This window comes from Pristis pectinata, chromosome 2 (assembly GCF_009764475.1).
Source record: "Pristis pectinata isolate sPriPec2 chromosome 2, sPriPec2.1.pri, whole genome shotgun sequence".
NCBI lineage: Eukaryota > Metazoa > Chordata > Chondrichthyes > Rhinopristiformes > Pristidae > Pristis > Pristis pectinata.
In genome coordinates this window covers 3,086,609-3,113,314 of record NC_067406.1, presented here as the reverse complement: position 1 = coordinate 3,113,314, position 26,706 = coordinate 3,086,609, and the positions used below count along the sequence as shown (strand labels likewise).

The 26,706-nt window shown below is 44.5% G+C and overlaps 1 protein-coding gene across 2 annotated transcripts in view; it reads left to right on the top strand.

Annotated features, from left to right (window-relative positions):
* The window catches only part of LOC127582954 (sideroflexin-5-like), a 236,129-nt gene that overhangs the window by 50,747 nt on the left and 158,676 nt on the right, over positions 1-26,706 (top strand). For both annotated transcript variants that reach the window (XM_052038623.1, XM_052038615.1), the window contains exons 4-5: positions 20,583-20,609; positions 22,368-22,422. In XM_052038623.1, the coding sequence (XP_051894583.1) occupies positions 20,583-20,609; positions 22,368-22,422 (82 nt within the window). The remainder of the gene's footprint in view (positions 1-20,582; positions 20,610-22,367; positions 22,423-26,706) is intronic.

Here is a 26,706-nt window from a genome sequence, read left to right as displayed (position 1 = left end):
CCTGAAAGCAAGTACCAGCTTCTACCCCGCTGTTATAAGATTATTGAATGGCTCCTTGGTACGATAAAATGGACTCTTGATCTCACGATCTACCTCGTTATGACCTTGCACCTTATTGTCTGCCTGCACTGCACTTTCTATGTAGCTGTTACACTTTATTCTGCATTCTGTTATTGTTTTACCTTGTACTACCTCAATGCACTGTAATGAATTGATCTGTATGAACAGTATGCAAGACAAGCTTTCTGTATCAATACCAATACTTTGGATGCTTGTAATATATACAAATGACTTGGATGAGAATGTATTGGAATTTGAATTGATTTATTATTGTCACATGTACTGAGGTTCAGTGAAAAGCTTGTCTTGAATACCATTCGTACAGATCAATTTATAACACAGTGCATTGAGGCAGTACAGAGTGCATTGAGGTAATACAGGGTAAAAACAATAACAGAATACAGAGTAAAGTGTCACAGCTACAGGGAAGTGCATTGCAGGTAGACAGTAAGGTGCAAGGTCAAAAAAGGTAGATTGTGAGGTCAAGAGTCCATTTCAGCGTATAAGGGAACCGTTCAATAGTCATCACAGTGGAATAGAAGCTGTCCTTAAGCCTGGTGGTATGTACCCTCAGGCTCCTGTATCTTCCACCTGATGGGAAAGGAGAGAAGAGAGAATGACCCAGGTGGTTGGGGTCTTTGATTATGCTGGCTGCTTCACCAAGGCAGCGAGAGGTATAGACAGAGTCCATGGAGGGGAGGCTGGTTTCCGTGATGCGTTGTGATGTGTTCACAACTCTGCAGTTTCTTGCAATCCAGGAAGAGCAGTTGCCATACCAAACTGTGATGCATCCAGATAGGATGCCTTCTATGCTGCATGGATAAAGGTTGGTGAGTGTCAAAGGGGACATGTCCCAGCATCCATCCCTGTGGTACACCACTTGTAACAGAATTCCAGTCAGAGAGACGCCCATCCACCTCAAACCTCTGCCTCCTCTCATCCAGCCAATTTTGGATCTAATTTGTCTACACACCTTGGATCCCTTGTGCTTTAACCTCTAGGCCAGCCTCCCATGTGGCACCTTGTCAAAAGCCTTACTAAGGTCATGAAAACCTAGCCTACTGTCTTCATTCATCAATTTTCTTAGTTACCTTGGGAGTTGGAGCAAGATTTGGAGTGGGACCTCTGAAAAGAGGTGAGTCTCTGTGCCTGAGCTTGTGAGTTTCACCTTGCAAGAGTCTAAACGAGGCACATTTGCAAATTGTTACCAGTTGATTGGCTGATTAACAGCAGCAAATAAAGGGAAGGCAGGTATAAGCAGAGTGGCCATTTTGGGAGTGGTCATTGTGCGTGGGTGCGTGCGGCCGGCGTTAGAGTGGGGAGCTGAGGCTTTGGTTCCAGAGGCTTCGGTGAGAAGAGATGAAGGTAAGTCTCTGGTAAGTTCCTTTCTTTCTTTGCTTTGTTGTTCCCTTTAGTGCCAGTCCAGAGTAGTGAGAATGGCTCCAGGGTCAGTGGTGTGCTCAGCTTGTGAGGTGTAGGAGTTCTGGGAGACATCCAGTCTCCCTGATAACTACATCTGCACGAGGTGCATCCAGCTGCAGCTCCTTACAGACCGTGTTGGGGAACTGAAGCTGCAGCTGGATGACCTTTGACTCCTACGGGATAACAAAGAGCTACAGGGAGGTAGTCACTCCAAAGCTGCAGGAGCAGGTAGCTGGGTGACTGTCAGCAGAAGGACTGAGAATAGGCAGGTAGTGCAGAGTACCCCTGTGGCCGTTCCCCTCAATAACAGGTATACCGCTTTGGATGCTGTTGGGGGGGGGCGCGACCTACCAGAGGAAAGCCGCAGCGACCAAGTATCTGGCACTGAGCCTGGTCACGTGTGCAGAAGGGAAGGGGGGAGAAGAGGTGGGTGGTAGTGGTAGGGGATTCCATAGTAAGGGGGGCAGACAGGAGATTCTGTGGACGTGAAAGAGACTCCCAGATGGTATGTTGCCTCCCAGGTGCCAGGGTCAGGGACGTCTTGGATCGGGTCCACAGCATTCTGAAGGGGGAGGGTGAACAGCCAGAGGCCGTGGTACATATTGGTACCAATGACATAGGTTGGAAAAGAGATGAGGTCCTGAAGAGGAAATATAGGGAGTTAGGTAGGAAGCTGAAAAGCAGGAGTTAGATAGGAAGCTGAAAAGCAGGACCTTAAGGATAGTAACTTCTGGATTGCTGCCTGTGCCATGTGCCAGTGAGGGTAAGAATAGGATGATTTGGCAGATAAATGCATGGCTGAGAAATTGGTGCAGGATGCAGGGTTTCAGATTTGTTGATCATTGGGATCTCTTCTGGGGAAGGTACGACCTGTACAAAAGGGATGGGTTACACCTGAACTGGAGGCGGACAAATATTCTCGTGTGTGGGTTTGCCAGAACTGTTGCGGAGGGTTTAAACTAGTTTGGACAGGGTATGGGAACCAGAGTGATAGGTCAGAGGTTGGTTAATTTAGTGTACAAGCAGATGCAGAATGTAGAAAGACTGTGAGGAAGGAGAGGCAGTTGAAAGGGCAAAATTGCAGTCAGTTGGATGGGCTGAAGTGTGTCTACTTTAATGCAAGAAGTATCAGGAACAAGGCTGATGAACTCAGAGCATGGGTAAGTACGTGGAACTATGATGTGGTGGCTATTACAAGAGACTTGGCTGTCACAAGGGCAGGAATGGCTGCTGGATATTCCAGGGTTTGGATGTTTCAAAAGGGACAGGGACGGAGGTAAGAGAGGTGGGGGAGTGGCTTTGCTGATCAGGGACAGTGTCACAGCTGTAGAAAGGGAGGATGTCCTGGAGGGATCGTCCACTGAGTGAGTGTGGGTGGAAGTATTGGTATTGGTTTATTATTGTCACTTGTACTGAGGTATAGTGAAAAACTTACAAACTGATCTTACAGGTCAATTCATTACACAGTGCAGTTACATTAAGTTACTACAGAGTGCATTGATGTCGTACAGGTAAAAACAATAACAGTACAGAGTAAAGTGTCACAGCTACAGAGAAAGTGCAGTGTAATAAGGTGCAAGGTCACAACAAGGTAGATTGTGAGGTCAGAGTCCATCTCATTGTATAAGGGAACCGTTCAATAGTCTTATCACAGTGGGGTAGAAGCTGTCCTTAAACCTGGTGGTATGTGCCCTCAGGCTCCTGTATCCTCTACCCGATGGAAGAGGAGAGAAGAGAGAATGTCCCGGGTGGGTGGGGTCTTTGATTATGCTGGCTGCTACACCAAGACAACGAGAGGTAAAGACAGAGTCCAAGGAGGGGAGACTGGTGTCTGTAATGCGCTGGGCTGTGTCCACAACTCTCTGCAGCTTCTTGTGGTCTTGGGCAGAGCAGTTGCCATACCAAGCTGTGATACATCCTGATAGGATGCTTTCTATGGTGCATCGGTAAAAGTTGATGAGAGTCAAAGGGGACAAACCAAATTTCTTTAGTCAGAAACAGGAAGGGAGCAATCACTCTATTAGGAGTTTTGTACAGACCCCGCAATAGCAGCAGAGATGCTGAGGGGCAGATTTTGGAGAGGTGCAAAAATAACAGGGTTGTCATGGGTGATTTCAACTTCCCTAATATTGATTGGCAGCTCCTTAGTGTAAAGGGGAGAGATGGGACGGAGTTTGTTTGGTGTGTACAGGAAGGATTCCTGACACAATACGTGGACAGGCCGACCAGAGGAGACACCATACTGGACCTGGTACTAGGTAATGAGCCTGATCAGGTTTCAGATCTCTCGGTGGGAGATCATTTTGGAGATAGTGACCATAACTCCTTGACCTTTACCAGAGCCTTTGGAGAGGGATAGGAGCAGACGATATGGGAAAGTATTTAACTTGGGGAGGGGGAATTATGATGCTATTAGGCAGGAACTTGGGAGTGTAAATTGGGAACAGATGTTCTTGGGGAAGTGCACAGCGGAAATGTGGAGTTTGTTTTAAGGAATACTTGATTGGGGTTCTGGATAGGTTTGTCCCATTGAGGCAGGGTAAGGATGGTAGAGTGAAGGAACCGTGAGTGACAAGAGATGTAGAATATCTTGTCATGAGGAAGAAAGAAGCTTACCTGAGGTTTAGAAAGCATGGATCAGACAAAGCATGGATCAGACAGGGCTCTGGAGAGTTACAAGGTAGCCAGGAGGGAGCTTAAGAATGGACTTAGGAGAGCTAGAAGGGGGTTGAGAAGTCCTTGGCAAGTAGGATCAAGGAAAACCCCAAGGCATTCTACACGTATGTGAAGAATACGAGGATGACTAGAGTGAGGGTAGGACCAATCAGGGATAAAAGAGGAAACATTTGCCTGGAGTCAGAAGAGGTAGGGGAGGTCCTTAATGAATACTTTGCTTCAGTATTCACCAGACAGAGACCTTGACACTTGTGAGGATGGCGTACGACAGGCTGATATGGTAGGGCACATTGACATGAGGCAAGAGGATGTGCTGGAACTATTGAAAAACATTAGGATAGATAAGTCACCGAGGCCGGATGGGATATATCCATGGTTATTACGGGAAGCGAGGGAAGAGATTGCTGCACCTTTGGTGATGATCTTTGCATTCTCACTGGCCACAGGAGTAGTGCCAGATGACTAGAGGGTGGCAAATATTGTTCCTTTGTTTAAGAAAGGGAGTAGGGATAACACTGGGAATTACAGAGCAGTGAGTCTTGCTTTAGTGGTGGGCAAATTACTGGAGAAGATTCTTAGAGACAGGATTTATGGGCATTTAGAGAAGCATAGGCTGATTAGGGACAGTCAGCATGGCTTTGTGAGGGGCAGGTCATGCCTTATGAGCCTGATTGAATTCTTTGAGGATGTGACAAAGAACATTGATGAAGATAGAGCAGTGGATATGGTGAACATGGATGTTAGTAAGGTATTTATAAGGTTCCTCATGAAGGCTTACTCAGAAATTCAGGAGGCATGGGATCCAGAGAAACTTGGCTGTGTAGATTCAGAATTGGCTCGCCCATAGAAGACAGAGGGTGGTGGTAGATGGCGTGTATTCTGCCTAGAGGTTGGTGCCAGTGGTGTTCTGCAGGGATCTGTTCTGGGACCCCTGCTCTTTGTGATTTTTTTATAAGTGACTTGTATGAGAATGTGGAAGGGTGGGTTAGTAAGTTTGCTGATGATACAAAGGTTGGTGGTGTTGTAGATCATGTAGAAGGTAGCTGTAGATTACAACAGGATATTGATAGAATGCAGAGCTGGGCTGAGAAGTGGCAGATGGAGTTTAACCCGGATAAGTGTGAAGTGATGCACTCCGGGAGATCGAATTTGAAGGCATAATACAGGGTTAATGTGTGGAGGAACAGAGGGATCTTGGGATCCACATCCATAGATCCCTCAAGGTTGCTGCGCAGGTCGATAGGGTTGTTAAGAAGGCGTATGGTGTGTTGGCCTTCATTAGTCAGGGTACTGAGTTCAAGAGCCGCGAGGTGATGTTACAGCTCTATAGAACTCTGGTCAGAACACACTTGGAGTATTGTGATCCGTTCTGGTTGCCTCATTATAGGAAGGATGTGGACGCTTTTGAGAGGGTGCAGAGGAGATTTACCAGGGTGTTGCCTGGATTGGAGAGCATGTCTTATGAAGACAGGTCGAGTGAGCCTGGGCTTTTCTCTTTGGAGAGAAGGAGGATGAGAGGTGACTTGATAGAGGTGTACAAGATGATAAGAAGCATAGATCGAGTGGACAGTCAGAAGCTTTTTCCCAGGGTGACAATGGCTAACACGAAGGCACCTAATTTTAAGGTGATTGGAGGAAGGTATAAGGGGGGTGTCACAGAGTGGTGGGTGTGTGGAACGCACTGCCAGCAGAGGTTGTGGGGGCAGATACATTTGTGACATTTAAGGTACTCTTAGACACATGAATGATAGAGAAATGGGGGGGCTATGTGGGAGGGAAGGAAGGATTAGATAGATCTTAGAGCAGGATAAAATGTTAGTACAACATTGTGCGCTGAAGGGCCTGTACTGTGCTATATTCTACACAGGGACTCTAACCAAAGGGTATGAATTCCAATTACATTCCCTTCTATGTCCTGGCAGTCCGCAGATGATGGGAAGATTGGTGGAGTTGTTGACAGTGAGTAGGGTAGTCTTAGGCTGCAGAGTGATATCGATGTGAGGGTGAAATCGGCTGAGAAATGGCAGATGGAGTTTAATCCCGATAAATATGGGGTGATACATTTTGGGAGTACTAATGAGGTGAGGACACACCATGAATGGTAAGGTCTGGGAGTTTTGAGGAACAAAGGGACATTGATGTCCAAAGGTACTTGAAGGTAGCAATTCAGTCTTTTAAATTCTAGTTGACCCACAGCACATTCTGGCCGTTTGTGTGGCTTTCAAATTTCCACTAGGCTTGTGGCAACATGCTTCCTGATTGCACTCCTAAATTTGGCTTAAATATTAAAATCATGCCCTTTTCCTCCTTGAGTTGAAATAGGTTTTTTTCTCATCCATCGTTAGGCTACATGTGACAATAATAAGCCAATTTATCACATGTACTGAGGTACAGTGAAAAACTTGTCTTGCATAATGTCCATACAGATTATTTCATTACAACAGTACATTGAGGTAGTACAAGGTAAAACAATAATAGAATGCAGAATAAAGTGTTACAGAGAAAGTGCAGTGCAGGCGGACAATAAGGTGCAAGGTCACAATGAGGTAGATTGTGAGGTCAAGAGTCCATCTTAGTGTACTAGGGGACCATTCAATAGTCTGATAACAGTGGGATAGAAAGTAGTCCTTGAGCCTGCTGATGCTTGCTTTTAGGTTTTTATCTTCTGCCTGATGGGAGGGGGGAGAAGAGAGAATGTCCAGAGTGGGTGGGGTCTTTGATTATGTTGGCTGCTTTACCGAGGCAGCGAGAAGTGTAGACAGTCATGAGGGAGGCTAAGATGATAAGAGGCATAGATCGAGATCTATTACCTTCTGGAGGGGAAGATAATAATTCAAATCCCAGCATGACAACAAATCTGGAATAAAAAGCTACATCATTGAGACTAACTGTAAAACTGCTGAATTGTCATAAAAAAGGCATGTGGTTCAGTAATTCCCTTAGGAAAGGAGATCTGCCATCCATACCTGGTCTAGTTTATATGAGACTTCAGACCCATAGCAATGTGGTTTATACCAGCTGTCCTCTGAAATGGCCCAGCAAGCCATTCGATGGGATGGCTGAAAGTGTTGGCTTCCTCAGTGACACCCACATTCTCTGAATAAAGAAAGGCAAATTGGCTGTCTTATTTCCAGCATTATAACGGTGACTGCACTTCAGTGCTTCTAGACGTGGTGAGTTTGTGAAGGTCACTACATAATACAGGATTTTCATCCTCACGATATTGTACTCTGATCAACATAACTATTTCCATTTATCAAATGGCAGATCTGGGATAAAAGTAGTCTCATACTGCTCACCCCAGCCTTGGTACAAGATTTCAGATCCGTGCACAAAAGCAATCTGCAGTTATAACTTCAGCTGAAGTAAAACGCCCCAAGGCATGATGAACAGTGACATAAACAAATTGATTGCCCCAAGAGAGGGATTGGAAAAACCTTCAGAGATCAGGTATCAAGGTGCAACAGCAGTCTTCTTGATTTTTATCTTTATCTGTAGAATTTGAATGTGCAGGCTCACACGTTATTTTTAATCATGTAAAGTACATCACACCCCTTTAGCATCCTGTCCAGTCTTTACCTGCTTGTTTTGCAGACTTCCTCCCATTAGTGGCACTTGCAGTTGAAGGAAACGGCAGGTTTATTTTTACAGTTTAACTCACCTTTCACACCAGAATACACATCACCTCTGAAATGGCATTGTGGGGGTGGAAATTGCATTTTAGACACAATTCAAGCCACATAGAAGTGAATACAGGGCCACTTTCATTATGGCCAATGAGCACTTCCATCAGACCCATCCCAAATGGAATGTTCCACTTCAGCTTGGGTGCTGCAATTGCCCACTTTGTTGAGCTGGAAAATTCTGTCTGTGATTGCCTTTGTATTTCACCAAAGTAAGCTACGCGGAGGAACTCAGCAAGTCAAGCAGCATGGATGTTGTAGAAGGATCATCTCTAGAGTCCGTATGGGTGGAGTTAAGGAACAAGAAAGGAGCAGTTACTCTACTAGGAGTATTCTATAGGCCCCCGGTAGCAGTAGAGATATAGAGGAGCAGATTGGCAGGCAGTGTTTGGAGAGAAGCAGAAATAACAGGGTCGTTATAATGGGAGACTTCAACTTCCCAAATATAGACTGGAACCTGCTTAGTGCCAAAGGTTTAGATGGGACGGAATCTGTTAAATGTGTCCAGGAGGGATTCCTGACGCAGTATGTCGACAGGCCGACTAGAGGGAATGCCATGTTAGATCTAGTTTTAGGAAATGAACCGGGACAGGTGAAGGATCTATTGGTGGGTGAGCATTTGGGGGACAGTGACCATTGCTCCATAACCTTTAAAATTGTCATGGACAGGGACAGGTGCAGAGAGGACAAGAGGTTTTTCAATTGGGGAAGGGCGAACTACAAGGCTATAAGGAGAGAACTTGGGAGTGTAAATTGGGATGTCCTTTTTGAAGGAAAATGTACCATGGGGATGTGGTCGATATTCAGGGATCTTATGCAGGATGTTAGGGATAAATATGTCCTGGTGAGGCAGAGAAGGAATGGCAAGGTGAAGGAACCGTGGGTGACGAGAGAGGTGGAACGACTTGTTAGGGAGAAGAAGGTAGCATATGTGAGGTATAAGCAGCAAGGTTCAGACAGGGCCCGTGAGGAATATAGGGTAGCGAGGAAGGAACTTAAGAAAGGGCTGAGGAGAGCTCGAAGGGGACATGAAAAGGCTTTGGCTAGTAGGGTTAAGGAAAATCCCAAGGCCTTTTTCAAGTACGTGAAGGGTAGGAGGATGGCTAGGGTGAAGGTAGGTCCGATTAAGGACAAAGGTGGGAGCTTGCCTGGAGGCGGCGGAAGTGGGAGAAGTTCTGAATGATTACTTCTCTTCAGTATTCACCAGGGAGAGGGGTCTTGATGATGCGGAAGGGAGTGCTGGTAGGGGTAATGTTCTCGAGGTTGTTGATATCAAGAGAGAGGATGTGTTGAAGTTGTTAAATAATATTAAGACAGAGAAATCTCCGGGGCCTGATGGGATTTTCCCCAGGCTGCTTCGAGAGGCTAGGGAGGAGATTGCTGAACCGCTGGCAAGGATCTTTGAGTCCTCGTTGTCTACGGGGGTGGTGCCGGAAGATTGGAGGATTGAGAATGTGGTCCCCTTGTTCAAAAAAGGTAATAGGGATAGGCCGGGGAATTATAGACTGGTGAGTCTCATGTCTGTGGTGGGTAAGCTGTTAGAAAGGATTCTAAGGGATAGGATTTATGAACACCTAGAGAATCATGGACTGATTAGAGACAGCCAGCATGGCTTTGTGAAGGGAAGATCTTGCCTCACAAGCCTGATAGAGTTCTTTGAGGAGGTGACCAGGAAGATTGATGAGGGCAGTGTGGTGGATGTGGTTTACATGGATTTTAGTAAGGCATTTGATAAGGTTCCTCATGGTAGGCTTCTTCAGAAGGTCAGAGGCCGAGGGATCCAAGGAAGCTTGGCTGTGTGGATTAGGAATTGGCTTGCATGTAGAAAGCAGAGGGTCGTGGTGGAAGGAGTGCCCTCGGATTGGAAGGCAGTGACTAGTGGTGTCCCGCAGGGATCGGTTCTGGGACCTCTACTTTTTGTGATATTTATAGATGACTTAGATGAGGGGGTGGAGGGCTGGGTTAGTAAGTTTGCGGACGACACTAAGATAGGCGGTGTTGTGGATAGTGTGGAGGGCTGTCGGAGCTTACAGAGGGATATTGATAGGATGCAGAGCTGGGCTGACAAGTGGCAGATGGAGTTCAATCCGGAGAAGTGTGAGGTGGTACACTTTGGAAGGACAAACTCCAGGGCAGAGTACAGGGTAAACGGCAAGGTACTTGGCAGTGTGGAGGAGCAGAGGGATCTGGGGGTTCATATTCACAGTTCGTTGAAAGTTGCCTCACAGGTGGAAAGAGCAGTTAAGAAGGCCAATGGGATGTTGGCTTTCATAAGTCGCGGGATTGAGTTTAAGAGCCGCGAGGTTATGATGCAGCTTTACAAAACTCTAGTTAGGCCACATTTAGAGTACTGTGTTCAGTTCTGGTCGCCTCATTATAGGAAGGATGTGGAGGCATTGGAGAGGGTGCAGAGGAGATTTACCAGGATGCTGCCTGGATTGGAGGGTATTGAATATGAGGAGAGGCTTAAGGTGCTAGGGCTTTATTCACTGGAAAGGAGGAGGATGAGAGGAGACATGATAGAGGTATATAAAATATTTGGAGGAATAGATAGAGTAGACAGTCAGCGCCTCCTTCCCAGGGCACCAATGCTCAAGACGAGAGGTCATGGCTTTAACGTTATGGGTGGGAGGTTCAGGGGAGATGTCAGAGGGAGGTTTTTCACCCAAAGAGTGGTTGGTGCATGGAATGCACTGCCTGGGGTGGTGGTGGAGGCAGATACATTGAACAGGTTCAAGAGCTTGTTGGATAGGCATATGGAGGAATGTGAGATAGAGGGATATGCGGGAGGAAGGGGTTAGGTAGTGTGAGGGTGGTCTGATGGACGGCACGACACGGTGGGCCGAAGGGCCTGTTTTGTGCTGTATGGTTCTATGGTTCTATGGTTCTGTAGAGAGGGAAGGAATTGTCAATGTTTCAGGTGAGGCCGCCCTTGGAGTATTGTGTACAGTTTTGGTCGCCCTGTTATAGGAACAGGAAAGAGTGCAGAGAAGATTCACAAAGATGCCAGGACTCGAGGCCCTGAGTTATAGGAAGAGGTTGGGCAGGCTAGGACTTTATTCCTTGGAATGCAGGAGACTGAGGGGTGATCTTATAGTATAAAATGTATAAAATCATGAGGGGTATAGATAGGGTGAACGAACATAGTCTTTGTCCCAGGGAAGAGGAACTAAAAACCAGAGGGCATAGGTTTAGGATGAGAGGTGAAAGATTTGAAAGGGACCTGAGGGGCAACTCCTTCTCACAGAGGGTGGTGCATATATGGAATGAACTGCCAGAGGAAGTGTTTGAGGCAGGTACAATAGTATCATTTTAAGGTGATTGGAGGAAGGTATAAGGGAGATGTCAGGGGTAAGTTTTTTACACAGAGAGTGGTGGGTGTGTGGAACGCACTGCCAGCAGAGGTTGTGGGGACAGATACATGAGGGACATTTAAGAGACTCTTAGATAAACACATGAATGATAGAGAAATGGGGGGCTATGTGGGAGGGAAGGGTTAGATAGATCTTAGAGCAGGATAAAATGTCGGCACAACATTGTGGGCCAAAGGGCCTGAACTGTGCTGTAGTGTTCTAAAAGACATTTGGATAAGTACATGAATAGTAAGACTGGGTTTATTTAAGGCAGAGATTGATAGGTTCTTGATTGGTGAAGGCGTTAAGGGTTGTGGGGAGAATGGGGTTGAAAAACCCCTCCATGATTGAATGTGTTACGTACCAGCAACAATAGAAACACAAAGAGCCATGTATAAGTGTTAGAATCTATTAATAACTACTTGTAATAATAAGAAATAAAAAAAACATTAGATATTAAACATTGACCCCAAAAATAAACTCGAAGCATGTGTGTGGCAAATTCCCAAACCCCAAGCCTAGGAATAGTTCTCAAAGTTCAGTTCAGCAAGTCATAAAGTAGAACGATGAGCAAAGGCTTCTGAAAACCTCAGCAGATTGTAGAGAAAATGTAGAGAAAATCTACGAAATCCACATGTTCCACGGTGGAACCCATACGACACCTCAATCACCGATGATCTCCATTGCTTTGTTCCAAAGTATCTGCCACACTGAGGGCACTCGATTTGTGGCTGCCCACAGATATATCTGCTTTCCAGTGGAGAGTGGACTCCACAGATTGCTCCAAAAATCCATACATGGGTTGTATAGTGACAGTCACAGCTATTGTTCTTCATCCATAGATACAGAGACTGGCAGTCAGTCTCTTGTGCTCTCTCTCATGCTGCAATAGCCAGTACGCTCCAGTTATAGTCTTGCAGTCCTTAAATAACACCACACACACACTACTGTCCAGGTGCCTTAAAGGGACTTTCACCAAGTAGCAACCTGGCTCGTAACAAATGGCAGAGCAGACAATGGCCCAAATGGCCTAATTCTGCTCCGATGTCTTATGGATAGGAGGGGTTGAGAGGGATATGGGCAAATGGGACTAGCTTGGTGGGCAGTATGGTTGGCATGGACAAGTTGGCCCAAAGGGCCTGTTCCTATTTTCTATTACTCTTTGACTCCATGAAACTCTGCATCAGGACTGAGCATGGAGAGGAGAGATAGCCAGTATAAAGTGGAGAGGGGAGTGTTGTGACAGCAGATCAAGGTGACTGGTGGACTGAGGAGGAGTGAAGGAGGGAAACCGGCATAATTGATTCTTATGGATTGTGAAACTGAGTTAAAAGGTATGGACTTAGAATGTACCAAAATCCTCTGGACTCTGGGCAGGTCCCGGTGGAATGGAAGACAGTGAATGTCACGCCATTGTTTAAAAAAGGATGTAAGCAAAAGGCAGCCAACTATAGGCCAGTTAGCTTAACGTCTGTAGTCAGGAAAATGCTTGTAGTTATCATTAAGGAAGAAATAGCAAGACACTTGGATAGAAGGAGAACAGGGGGATGTTGTATACTTGGACTTCCAGGTGTTCAATAAAGTGCCACATAAGACATCCATAAAATAAGGATGCATGGAGTTGGGGCTGATGTATTAGCATGGATAGAGGATTGGTTAAGCAACAGAAGGCAGAGAATTGGGATAAATGGGTGTTTCTCTGGTTGGCAATCAGTGGTGAGTGGGGTGCCGCAGGAGTTGGTGATTGGCTCGCAACTGTTCACTATATACATTAACGATTTGGAAGGGGGACCAAGTGTAGCGTATTTAAGTTTGCTGATGACACTAAATTGAGTGGAAAAGCAAATTGTGCAGAGGATCCAAAGAATCTGCAGAGAGATGTAGATAGGTTAAGTGAATGGGCAAGGATCTGGCAGATGGAGCACAATGCAAGGTTTCCACTTTGGAAGGAAAAATAGGAGATCAGGTTATTATTTAAATGGTGAAAGATTGCAGCATGCTGTTGTGCAGAGAGACTTGGGAGTGTTTGTGCATGAATTGCAAAAGGTTGATTTGCAGGTTATCAAGAAGGCAAATGGAATGTTGGCCTTCATTGCTGGAGGGATTGAATTTAAGAGCAGGGAGGTTATGCTGCAACTGTACAGGGTACTGGTGAGCCGCACCTGGAGTACTGCGCACAGTTCTGGTCTCGTTACTTGAGGAAAGATATACTGGCTTTGGAGGCGGTGCAGAGGAGGTTCACCAGGTTGATTCTGGAGATGAGGGAGTTAGCCTATGAGGAGAGATTGAGTTGCCTGGGACTATATTTGCTGGAATTCAGAAGAATGAGAGGGGATCTTATAGAAACATATAAAATTATGAAAGGGATATATAAGATAGAGCTAGTAAAAACTTGTACTTGTGAATATGGCTGATTAGTAAATAAAAATCTAAGACCTACCATGGACTTGACTTTATGTGATGTACTCCATATTTTACTGTGAGCGAACAGCAAAGGTTGTAGGTCATTGATCCAGAAGATTAAGATGTATGGGATCCACAGTGACTTGGTAGTTTGGATTCAGAATTAGCTTGCCCAGAGTAGCGGTGGAAGGGTGTTATTCTGGCTGGAGATCAATGATCAGTGGTATTAGAACATAGAACAGTACAGCACAGAACAGGCCCTTCGGCCCACATTGCTGTACCAATATAGCTATTCCCTCCTACCTACAGAATGCCCATATCTCTCTATTTCCCTCTCATTCATGTGCCCATCCAAGCCCCTCTTAAAAGCCCCCAATGAATTTGCCTCCACCACACTGTCAGGCAACGCATTCCAGGCATCCACCACTCTCTCAGTAAAAAAATATGTACCCCTCACATCTGTTTTGAACCTACCCCCTCTCACTGTAAATGCATGCCCTCTGGTATTGGATCGCTCAATAATGGAAAAAAGATACTGCTTGTCCACCCTATCTATGCCCCTCATCATTTTATACACTTCCAACAGATCACCCCTCAGCATCTGCCGCTCCAGAGAAAAGAGCCCAAGTTTGTCCAGCCTCTCCTGATAGCACATGCCCTCTAACTCAGGCAACATCCTGGTAAACCTCCTCTGCACCCTCTCTAAAGCCTCAATATCCTTCCTATAGTGAGGTGACCAGAATTGCGTGCAATACTCTAAATGTGGCCTACCCAGAGTTCTATAGGGGTTGGTGCTGGGGCCTCTGTTATTTGTGATTATATATAAATGACTTGGATGAAAACGTGGCTGAGTGAGTTAGTAAGTTGCAGATGTCACAAAGATTGTTGCAGTTGTGGACAGTGTATTGGGCTGTTAAAGGATACAGGGGGATATCGATCAGTTACAGATATGGGCAGAGAGATGGCAGATGGAGTTTAATCTGAACAGGTGTGAGGTGTTGCACTTTGGGAGGTCTAATGGAATGGGAAAGTTACAGTTAGTGGCAGGGCCCTTAACAGCATTGATGCACAGAGGGATCTTGGGGTCCAAGTCCACAGCTCACTGAAACTGGCCGCACAAGTAGGTAGGGTGGTAAAGAAGGTGTATGGCATGCTTACCTTGGTCAGGGCTTTTGAGTATAGAGTAAAGAAATCACGTTGCAGCAATATAAAACTTTGCTTAGGCTGTACTTGGAGTATTGTGTGCAATTCTGGTCACCCCCATAACAGGAAGGATGTGGAGGCTTTGGAAAAGGTGCAGAAGAGGTTTACCAGGATGCTGTCTGAATTAGAGGGTATGAGCTGTAAAGGAGAGGTTTGACAAACTTGGGTTGTATTCTCTGGAACATTGGAAGCTGACGAGAGACCTGATAGAAGTTTATAAAATTATCAGAGGCATAGATAGAGTGGAAAGTCAGAATCTTTTTCCCAGTGTAGAAATGTCAAGTGCTAGAGAACATGTATTTAAGGTGAGAGGGGGAGAGTTTTAAGGAGATGTGCAGGGCAGGACTTTTTACACAGAGTGGTGGGTGTCCGGAACAGGCTGCCAGAAGTCATGGTGGAAATAGATATGATAGTGGCGTTTAAGACGCTGTTAGATAGGCACATGCAGGGAATGGAGGGATATGGATCATGTGCATTGTGTCCGACGCAGACATCGTGCGCCAAAGGACATGTTCCTGTGCTGTACTGTTCTGTGTTTTATGTTCATGACTTCTTGATCCAATCTGAGTCAGTAATGTATGCTGAGCACATTGATGACATCATCAGTTGCACAAAATACAAGAAAGTGATACCAGCAGAAGTGCATCGCAATAAAAATGTGGTTCAATTTCTCAGTGGCCAGGATGTCAATAGGACGGAGGTGCAAACACTTGAAAGGGGGTACAGAACAGTTGTAGAATTTGCATGTAACAGAGGTGCAAATAATTTCTTCTCATACAATTTGTAGGCTCTGGTGTTACATAAATTTAAACCAATGATTTGTAATTTGCAGAACATACAAGATCCCTCATAAACCTCACTCAAAAACTGGTAATAAAAGGAGTTAAAGATAGTATTAACAAACCTTGTAAGTGAAAGTCCCTTTAAGATAGAGAGTGTGTGTGTATGTGTGTGTGGGGCGTGCTTACGTCAATAGAAGATAAAGGACGTAATGACGTTGTTGAAGAAGTAAGAAGAAGAAGAAGAAGAAGAGAGAGAGAGAAGGGAGAGAGACACCAGCCTGCTTGTTTTCTCTATCGATGGATGAGAAACAATAACTGTGTTTGCCACTGAAATCCATGTATGGAAGTTGGAAGTAATCCGGTGGAGTTCACTTTGTTGCTGACCTGTAGAAGGAAACAGGTATTTGTATGTGGACGACCACGGTTCGGATGCTTTTCGGGGTGAGGAAGTCACTACCGAGTAAACACTGAAGTGTCGTTTGGGTTCCATCGTGGAACATTTGGATTTCGTATGTACTCTCTCTATGTTTTTCTACATCTACATCTTATCTTCAGACAACGGTGGTTGTTGAAGAAGCCCTTGCTCATGTTTCACCTTATGGCTTGCGGAACTGAACTTTAAGAACCATTCCGGAACTGGGAGTTTTGGACTTTGTCACACACACACACGAAGAGTTTAGTTTTGGGGTTAACGTTCGAGGTTTAACATTTTTGAATTCTAACATACTAACATTTTTACTTTTATTTTACGTATTATCATAAGTAGTGATTTAATAAAATAGTTTTTAACACTGAATCATGCTCAGTGTGTTTCTTTTGTTGCTGGTTTGTGACACTAAAATAATGAAGATCGGGAGAATTCAGCAAAAGGTGATTCAGAAATTAATTGAAAAGCAGTGAGAGATGCAAAATCAGTATGTAAAAGCCTACAGTATGTGAAAAGAAAGGGATTACCAGAAGCAAGGGTGGGTCTCTGACAAGGTGAATAGGTTATAAGGAAATTACATTTGTCTTGAAACCTTTTCTAGTAGCACAACATTTTGTGTGCTGTTTGAAGGAATTTTATCCAAAATATTTGCAGACAGGCCATGCCATCCCTGATGTGGTTCCAAGTGATCTGTGCAAAGGCTGCACACATGTATGACAGCTCAGGAACATACACGAAAATTACATGAAATATATCTTGGAGTCATAGAGTTGAACAGCACAGAAACAGGTCCTTCAGCCCACTGCATCTATGCCAACCATCATGTCTATCTATACTGACCCTACTTGCCAGCATCATTTTAGCACAGTTTGTGGGGTGATCTACTCAGAATCATAGAACAATACAGCACAATACAGGCCCTTCGGCCCACAATGTTGTGCCAACCTCACCTAAGACTATCTCTAACCCCTTCCTCCCACACATCCCTCTATTTTAATTCCCCCATATGCCTATCTAGTAATCTCTTGAATTTGACCAATGTACCTGCCTCCACCACTGCCCCAGGCAGCGCATTCCATGCCCCAACCACTCTCTGGGTAAAAAAAAAACCCTCTGATATCTCCCTTGAACTTCCCACCCATTACTTTAAAGCCATGCCCTCTTGTATTGAGCATTGGTGCCCTGGGAAAGAGGCACTGGCTGTCCACTCTATCTATTCCTCCTAATATTTTGTACACCTCTATCATGTACACCTCTATCATGTCTCTTGCTTCTACATTACTTTACATTACTGAGGCTTGCTTCTACATTACTCTTTTCTTAGGATAGCACGGTAGCTGCTGTCTCATAGCTCCTAACCTCCAGTGCCGTCTGTCTGGAGTTTGCACGTTCTCTTCACAACTGTGCGAGTTTCCTCTGACATGTCAGGCTGTTAGGTTACTTAGCTGGTGTAAATTGCCTCTAGGGTGTAGCAGAGTGGGAGTGGTAAAATCATGGAGAGTTGATGAGAATTTGATAAGAAAAAAATGGAATAAGTGTGGATGAAAATAAAAAAAAACTGCAAATGCCGGAAATCCAAACTGAGACCAGGAACTGCTGAAAACATTCACCAGGCCAGGCAGCATTTGTGAAGAGAGAAACTTTCAAAGTTTCAGGTCCAGGGCTCTCCATCAGAACCATTGGGCATGTCAGGGCCAGCATTAGATTAGTGTAAAGTGGGTGTTTGATCGTGTCACAGACACAGCGGCCAAAGGGCCTGATTTCGTGCTACAGGACTGACTCTACTTGATAGGAACCTGACTTTAATAATGATTCATCTGTCTGCCAAAAGAAATGGGCCATTCCTGTTAACTGGAGACACAAGGGACTGCAGATGCCGGAATATAGAGCAACACACAAAGCACTGGAGGAACTCAGCGGGTCAGGCAGCATCTGTGGAGGGAAATGGGCAGTTGACGTTTTGGGTCGAGACTCTTCATCTGGACTGAAAGCTAGAGGAGAGGTAGCCAGTATAAAAAGGGGGAGTAAGAGCTGGCAGGCAATAGGTGGATCCAGGCGGGGGCAGGGGGGTGAGAGAGGGGAGAGTAGAGTAGCACCAGAAGCTGGAAGATGATAGGCAGAAGTGACAGAAGATGATTGGATCTGATAAGAGAGGAAGGTGGAGCATGGAATAAGGGACAAAGGTGAGGAGGGCAGAGGGGAATAGTGTGTGAGGGGAACCAGGGGAGTAGTGTGTGGGTGATGGGCAGATGGAGGGGAAAAAGATATGATGGGGGCCAGGTAGGTGGAGAGAGAAAAAGGGGGAGCAGGTTACTTGAAATTAGAGAATTCAATGTTCATGCTGCCGGTTTGTAGACTACCCAGGGGGAATATGAGGTGCTGTTTATCTAGTTTGTGTTTAGCCTCATCCTGGCAGTAGAGGAGACCTAGGACAGACATGTTGGTGTGGGAATGGGGAGAATTAAACTTTCTGTCACTCATTATTTTGTAAACCTCAACTAAATCACCTGCAAAATGAACAGCCCCATTGTAGGTGATCGCTCCTTAGAACTATAACTCTCAACGCTAACAATATACTTGTCAATATCTGCTGCACCCTTCCTATTGCCATTACGTCCTTCCATTGCAATAACTTTGACAGCACCTCCCAAAGCTCCTGGCCACAATTACTTAAAAGGGCAAGAAATGTCCACCTCCAGCTTGCATACTATCCTCATCTGGAAATTTAGCTTCCTAACCAATCCAAAAAGGAAGCTCACCATCAACTTTTCAAGGACAATTAGAGATATGTAGTAAATTCTAGTCTAGCCAGTGATGCTCAGCTCCCATATATGTACTTAAAAAAAAAAATTTGCCTTTGAAAGAATGCAACAGAGGTTCACTTCTCAGATCTCTGGATCAATACTGCCAAGGAGACTTGATCAATATTGCCAAGATTGTGTCAGTCTTATTCAATCATAGAATCAGAGTCATACAGCATGAAAACAGGCCCTTCAGCCTAACTCATCCATGCCAACTGTGTTGCCTAGCAAGCTAATCCCTTCTACCTGCATTTGGTCCATTGCCCTCTAAAACCTTCCTATCCATGTACTTACCTCGATGGCTTTTAAATGTTGAGAATGTGCTCGCCTCCCACCACTATTTCTGGCTGCTCATTCCAAATACGCACCACCCTTTGCATGAAGAAGCTGCCCATGATGTCCCTTTTAAATCTCTTGCCTCTGATCTTAGACTTATGTTTTTAGCACCCCCTCCCTGGGGAAAAAGGCTATGTGCTTTCACCCTGCCTATGCCCCACATGATCTTAAATATCTCTATCAGGTCACCCTTCAATATCCTACGTTCCAGGGAATAAAGTCCTAGTGTATACAACATTACATGATCAGAACACACATGGTCCTAATACTTAACAGTTCAAACAGCATCCATGGAGAGAGAAAAACAGAAAACATTTCGTCAGTGACTTTTAACAGAACTAGGAAGAACTTCCTAACTTTAACCTCTAAAAAACATTAAATACTGCCATCGTTTTCTGTTTTTATTTTAGATTTCCAGCATCTGCATATTTTTGGCTTTTCAATTACAAGATTCATAAGTGACTTGTCAGGAGAATTTGGGCCCCAGACTTGGGAAATTACGACTAGGGGTCACTGTCTCAAAGTAAGGATCTGCCAATCATATAGAGATGAGAAATGTCTTCACTCACAAGGTTGTGAATTTTTGGAATTCTACCTCGAAGTTTTGCATGCTCAATTATGAAGCATATTTTAGATTAATAGATTCTTTGATTTGGAGGCTAGAGTTGCTGAGAGGACCATATGTACTGGAGCAGGGTTGAATGTCTTCTTCCTATTTCTGTTTAATTACATTTTAAATGGGCTTGGAACGGTTCACTCACACACTTTCTCTTGCCTCCCCGAACAAACTTATCAGTTTTGAAAATACCACATCCCTGCTTCCTCATTCCACTTTAGAACAATAGAACAATACGGCACAATACAGGCCCTTCGGCCCTCCATGTTGTGCTGCCCTTCGGCCCTCCATGTTGTGCCACCCTTCAAACCACACCTATGACTATCTAACCCCTTCCTCCCACGTATCCCTCAAATTCCTCCATAAGCTTATCTAACAATCTCTTGAACTTGTCCAATGTATCAGCCTCCCACCACCACCCCAGGCAGTGCATTCCATGCACCAACCACTCTCTGGTGAAAAACCTCACCCATTTCCCTTGGAAATGTTCGCTGCTCTTTTGGTCTGGAGGCCTTCATCTTGATTTGCCAGTTACACACAACTTCTGCTAATTCTGAGGTGAATTGGCTTGACTTGAACTCCAGCTGCCTTGCCTAACTTCCACAAAGTGTTGGTCTGCGTTGGACTGTGTCCTCACTCAGCATCAATGCAAAGCCATTGAGAGTGGAGCCTCCATCTGATTATATTGCCTCAGTCATGTTCTCCCAATAACTGACCTGGCTGAAATGAACCAACACAACTTTGAGAATTGAATTTGTCTTTACTACATTGAAGTTTGGGTAATACATTAATAATTTCTCCTCATTTTGCCTTTATCTAGCTTTGGGAGGCACAGAAAATTAAACAGGTAGGCATTTCTACTTAAAGTAATCCTGTTGTGTTATGCCAGTTTATGACTAATACTCCATTCTGTGAAATATTTCATTGTCCATATTAATATGCATTTCATCCAATGAACACTGTCTGATTTGCAATTTCCTATAGAAAAGTGTTGATGTCAATCTTTTATGATTTTTAGGAATTAAGAACACAGATCTGCCTAGAACCTGAACTCTGATTATATCACAGAACTAGTAATTCAGAGAGTCCAAATTTCATCATTATTTTGAGAATCGGGCTTCCAAAGGATTTAAAATTAAAAACAAGTGACCATAGCAATGAAGATCATAAGGAATTCTCTTGTCCTCACCTGCTATAAACCTTTGTGACTCCAGGCCCACATTCAAGAGACTGACCCTTGGTTGACCTTTTGAAGTTGAATCCTTTCATTTTTATGTGGAGCAGCAAACAGTCCACTGGAGGAACTCGATGCGGGGAGTCTGTGTGTGTTGTGGGGGGGGGGGGGGGGGGGGGGGGAGAAATTGTCCATGTTTTGGGTCGAAGTCCTGCAGACTGAGAGTGCCAACTGGACTGACAGGGCCGGGGTGGTGTGGGTTGGGAGCAGGTTAACAGTGGGAGTTAGGCTACAATGGAGGAGTGTTGAGATGCCAGCAAAAAAATGGCTATTTTTCTCAAGAAGCTGTTCCAAGCCATCAACATGCCTTATTTGCAATGGAATAAGTGCTCAGTCCTTTGTCTGTCGATCTGTTCTGTGATGCATAAGCATTCGATTTAAATGTTTTCAAAAAAATATTCTTCATTGTAAGTAGAGCAGCAGTTCCACTACCAGCCAACCCACCAAGACCATGAACTGTAACAATAGTATGGCAATGCTCATGATGTACATGTGAGGGAGTCTCAGCCAGCAATAACTATCCCATTTATTGCTTATCCTGAATTGCCCTTTAACTCAGTAGCCTGCTGAGCCAAAGAGTGGTTGAGAGTCAGCCATAAAAACAGAGGAAGCTGGAAACACTCAGCAGGTCAGGCAGCATCTGTGTAGAGAACCAGTTAACATTTCAGGTCTGGGACCCTTCATCAGAAAGGGGACAATGATAAACAAGTTAGTTAGGTAAGAGAGAGCGTGGGGGAAGATGATGGGTGGAACAAAGGGAATGTCTCTGAGGGTGAAACGGTAACGTGGCAGTTAAGAGGCAGTTTAGATCAGACTAAGATTACAGACAAACTGCTCCTTAACTGCCACATTAAATCGTTTAGTCTCATCCTATCAAGATATTCCCTTCATTCCACCCATCCTCCTCCCCTACCTCTGCTACCTAAACTAACTTTCCCAGTTTCTCTCTTTCCCAGTTCTTGCCACAGATGCTGCCTGACCTGTTGAGTGCTTACGTTTTCTGTTTTTATTTCAGAATTCCAGCATCTGCATTTTTTAGAAATTTTCATTAAGAGTCAGCCTTGTTACTGTGTGTCTGAAGTCACAGATCAATTTGACTAGGTAAAACCCACAGGATTCCTTCCCAAAGTGCATTAACAAAGCAAACATGATTTTAAGATAGGATTTCATGATCCTCATGACTGCTAATAGCTATATTCCAGTATGTGGTAGTTAGCTGAATTTAGATGCCACAAATTGCTGTAGTAGTTTTATACATGTTTCCCTGGATCATCAGTCATAGTTTAACCATCATTCCTGCAAGCTGCCTGTGCTATATTGAAAGGCACCTTATGCAGTGATCCTCAGTCTTTTCCTTTGATTTGCTTTAAGGCTATTTTGCACCCGGACACCAATGAGAAGATTCTGATGCCATTCAGAATGTCAGGTATGTTTTTATAACTTTGCAAGAACAATTTCTGCTCATGCTTATTTCCTTTAACGCCAACTTTTCTTCCTTCTATTACTCTGCACAAACTTGCTCACAGCTAAATTCATGGATCCATTGCTAACAGCACTTTTCTGAGATGTGTGAGAATAAGTTTAGCCATCCCCCTGTCCCAAAGCAGGAACTGATATTGTAAGAATAAGTTTAGCCATCCCCCTGTCCCAAAGCAGGAACTGATAAGCCTCAGTCCTTCCAAATAATGTGGTAGGGATTAGGAGTTCACCATGAGAGCAATTTTTGCTGATCTCTCTTTAAATTTCAGTTTCTCTGCAATGCCCCAATACCTTAAAATCTTCCTTTATCTTGCAAGTTGGTTATGATCCCAGGAATATTAAGCATTGACGGCCTATTTCATTGCAAGGATATCTCAGCAAAATATGTCCTCGTGTATCTTTTCTGAAGCACCGTTGGATGTTTAGGTATTCTCATTGAAACATAGCAGGTATTTGGGTTGACCTAGGTTCAGTATCAAAGGCAGCCCATCCTTAAATAAGATAAGATTTCTTTATTAGTCACATGTACATTGAAACACACAGTGAAATATATCTTGCATAGAGTGTTCTGGGGGCAGCCTGCAAGTGTTGCCATGCTTCCAGCGCCAACATAGCATGCCCACAACTTCCTAACCCGTACGTCTTTGGAATGTGGGAGGAAACCGGAGCACCCGGAGGAAACTCACATAGACACTGCCCTTGACAAAGTGGTAGTCAGCCACCTTCTTGAACCACTGTAGTTCTTCCTGGAGAAAGTGGTCCTGCAGTGCTTCTGGAGAGGAGTTCCAGGGTTTAAACCCAGTAACGATGAAGGTTATACGTTTCCAAATCAGGATGGTGTGTGATTTGGAGGGGAACCTGCAGGTGGTGGTGTTCCTTACACTTGCTGCCGTTGGCCTTCTTGGTGGTAAAGGTCACAAGTTGAGAGGTGATAAAAGAATAGCCTGGGTGAGTAACTGCAGTGCATTTTGTAGAGACCACACAGTGCATCCACTGTGTGCCAGTGATGGAGGGAATGAATGTTCAGAGCAGTGGATAAAATGCCAGTCGACGATGGTCATTGTTATAGGAGCCGCACTCATCCAGGCAAGTGGAGAGTATTCCATCACGTTCCTGACTTGTGCCTTGTAGACAGTGGAAAGGCTAGAGGGTAGCAGGAGATGAGGCACTCACCACTGGATATCTAAACTCTAATCTGCTCTTGTAGCAACACAAAAAGCGCTGGAGGAACTCAGCGGGTCAGGCAGCATCTATTGGAGGGAAATGGACAGTCAACATTTCGGGTCAAGACTCTTCATCTGAGTATTTACGTGGCTGGTTCAGATGAATTTCTGGCCAATGGTGATGCCACTACCACTCCTCCAACCCCTCTTAAATATAATTTGGTATATCACTAAAGACTCTTAGAAATTTCTATAGATGTACGGTGCAGAGCATTCTGACTGGTTGCATCACCGCTTGGTACTGAGGCTCCAATGCACAGGATCACAAGAGGCTGCAGAGGGTTGTAGACTCAGCCAGTTCCATCACGGGCACAACCCTTCCTATCATCAAGGACATCTTCAAGAGGTGGAGCCTCAAGAAGGCAGCATCCATCACTAAGGTCCTTCACCATTCGGGACATGCCCTCTTCTCATTACTACCATCGGGGAAGAGGTACAGGAGCCTGAAGACTCACACTCAACGATTCAGGAACAGCTTCTTCCCCTCTGCCATCAGATTTCTGAACAGTCCATGAACACTACTTCATTATTCCTTTTCTTGCACTATTTTTGTAATTTATAGATTTTATGTCTTTGCACTGTACTGCTGCCACAAAACAACAAATTTCATGACATATGTCAGTGATAATAATTCTGATTCTAGACAGGTGGTTAGACTCTTGCCATAGATGGTCATTGCCCATCGCTTTTGTGTTCTAGTATTACCTGCCACTTACCAGCCCATGTTTGACTCATGCCTCGATCCTGCTGCACAAACGCCTGGACTGCTTCATTTGCTAAGGATTTGCAAATAGTGTTGTGAATTTCCATGCTTCAGTTCATTTTAGGGTGAAACAATAAATATCTAAAAAAAAATGAAACAAGTTAATTGTTGTTGAAATTCTTTGTAATTGTTATATATTTAACAGACATGCTGATGCCAGTAGTGTGTGTGTGTCAGCAATGTTTAATGCATTGTTCAGGGACATAAGAAGAGCAGCACATGAAGACAGGAGACTGGACTATGTTGCCACCTTGCTGGTGGAGGCTATCCTGCCCTGATAACAGCAGCTGCAATTTATAGACTCTGCACTTGCAGAGGGCCAATCATGTTAAAATGGGAGCATTAGTGCACAAGGATAGAAAGGATTTGGGTCACGTTCATCACTGGGCAATTTGTAGATCAGTATGTAGGTTCTGATTTAATTCAAAGCGAGTTTATTCTCATGCACAAGTCTGTGTGTGGACAGATGCAATGAAAACCTTACTTGAAGCAGCATCACAGGCTCATAGCATCAGATAAGCAGCATTTACAAGGTAAACATAAATTAAACAAATTATACGCAATTTTTACAAGAAAGAACACAATTAGAACAAAAATAATCCATTGTAGTGCAAAGTGATCAAAGTGGTCATAATGGAGCAGTAAAGTGTCCCAGTGTTGCTATACTGCAGTGATCAGGGTTGTGCCGGTTGGTTCAAGAACCGAATGCTTGAAGGGAAGTAGCTGTTCCTGAACCTAATATTGGAGAGTGGGTGGTGAACAGTTCTTGGAAAAATTCTGTGCACATCCTAATTCATTGCAAGGACAGCTATACTCTGGACCCTTTGGGTGCTTTCCTGTTACACTATACTAAATTTCACAGGTAGGGTGGTGAAAAAGGCATTTAGCATGCTGGCCATCAGGGCATTGAGAATAGGAGCTGGAACATTATGTTGCAGTCACACTCTATATTGGTGAGGCCGCTCTTGGAGTACTGTGTACAGTTTTGGTCACCCTGTTATTAGGAAAGATGTGGTTAAACTGGAAAGATTGTAGAAAAGATTTACGAGGATGTTGCCAGGACTAGAGGGCCTGAGTTAGAGGGGGAGGTTGGACAGGCGAGGTCTTTATTCCGTGGAATGTGGGAGAATGAAGGGTGACCTTACAGAAATGTTTAAAATTATAAGATGCATAGATAAGGTGGATGGTAATAGTCTTTTCCCCACGATGGGGGAGCCCAAAACTAGGGGGTATAGGTTTAGGTTCAGAGGGAAAAGATTTAAAAGGGAGCTAAAGGGCATCTTTTTCACACAGAGGGTGATGAGTATATGGAATGAGTTGGCAGAGGAAGTGGGTGAGGCAGGTACAATAGTGTCATTTCAGAAGCACGTGGAAGGGTGGGGCTTAGAGGGATATGGCCGAACACAGGAAATTGGGACTAGCTGGATAGACACTGTGGTCGGTATGGACTGGTTGGGCCAAAGGGCCTGTATCCATGCTGTATTGTCAAGAAAGCTCATCAGCCCTCTACTTCTTCAGGAGGTTAAAGAAATTTGGCATGTCCCCTTTGACACTCACCAATTTTTATCAATGCACCATAGAAAGCATCCTATCTGGATGCATCATGGCTTGGTATGGCAACTGCTCTGCCCATGACTTCAAGAAACTACAGAGAGTTGTGGACACAGCTCAGCACATCATGGAAACCAGCCTCCCCTTCATGGTCTCTGTCTAAAGCAATAAAGCCAGCATAATCAAAGACCCCACCCACCCCAGACATTCTCTCTTCTTCCCCCCTCCCATCGGGCAGGTACAAAAGCCTGAAACCACATACCACCAGGCTCGAGGACAGTTTCTATCCCACTGTTATCAGACTACTGAACGGTTCCCTAGTATGATAAGATGGACTCTTGACCTAATAATCTACCTTGCACCTTATTGTCTGCCTGCACTGCACTTTCTCTGTAACTGTAACACTTTATTCTGCATTCTGTTATTGTTTTACCTTGTACCATCTCGATACACAGTGTAATGCATTGATCTTTATGAACGGTATGCAAGACCGGTTTTTCTACTGTCTTCACTTGATGCAAGTGACAATGATAAACCAATCCAATTCCAATATGACTCTATGACTAAACCTTAAAGAATTTCCTCAATCAACAGCACTGGTTGTTTGTAAAAGATGCCAGTTTTGAGGTCTTGATTGTCAAACACGGCTTTTAGATGACCATAGGATGTGCCAGTGCACTGAAGGAGGTGATGA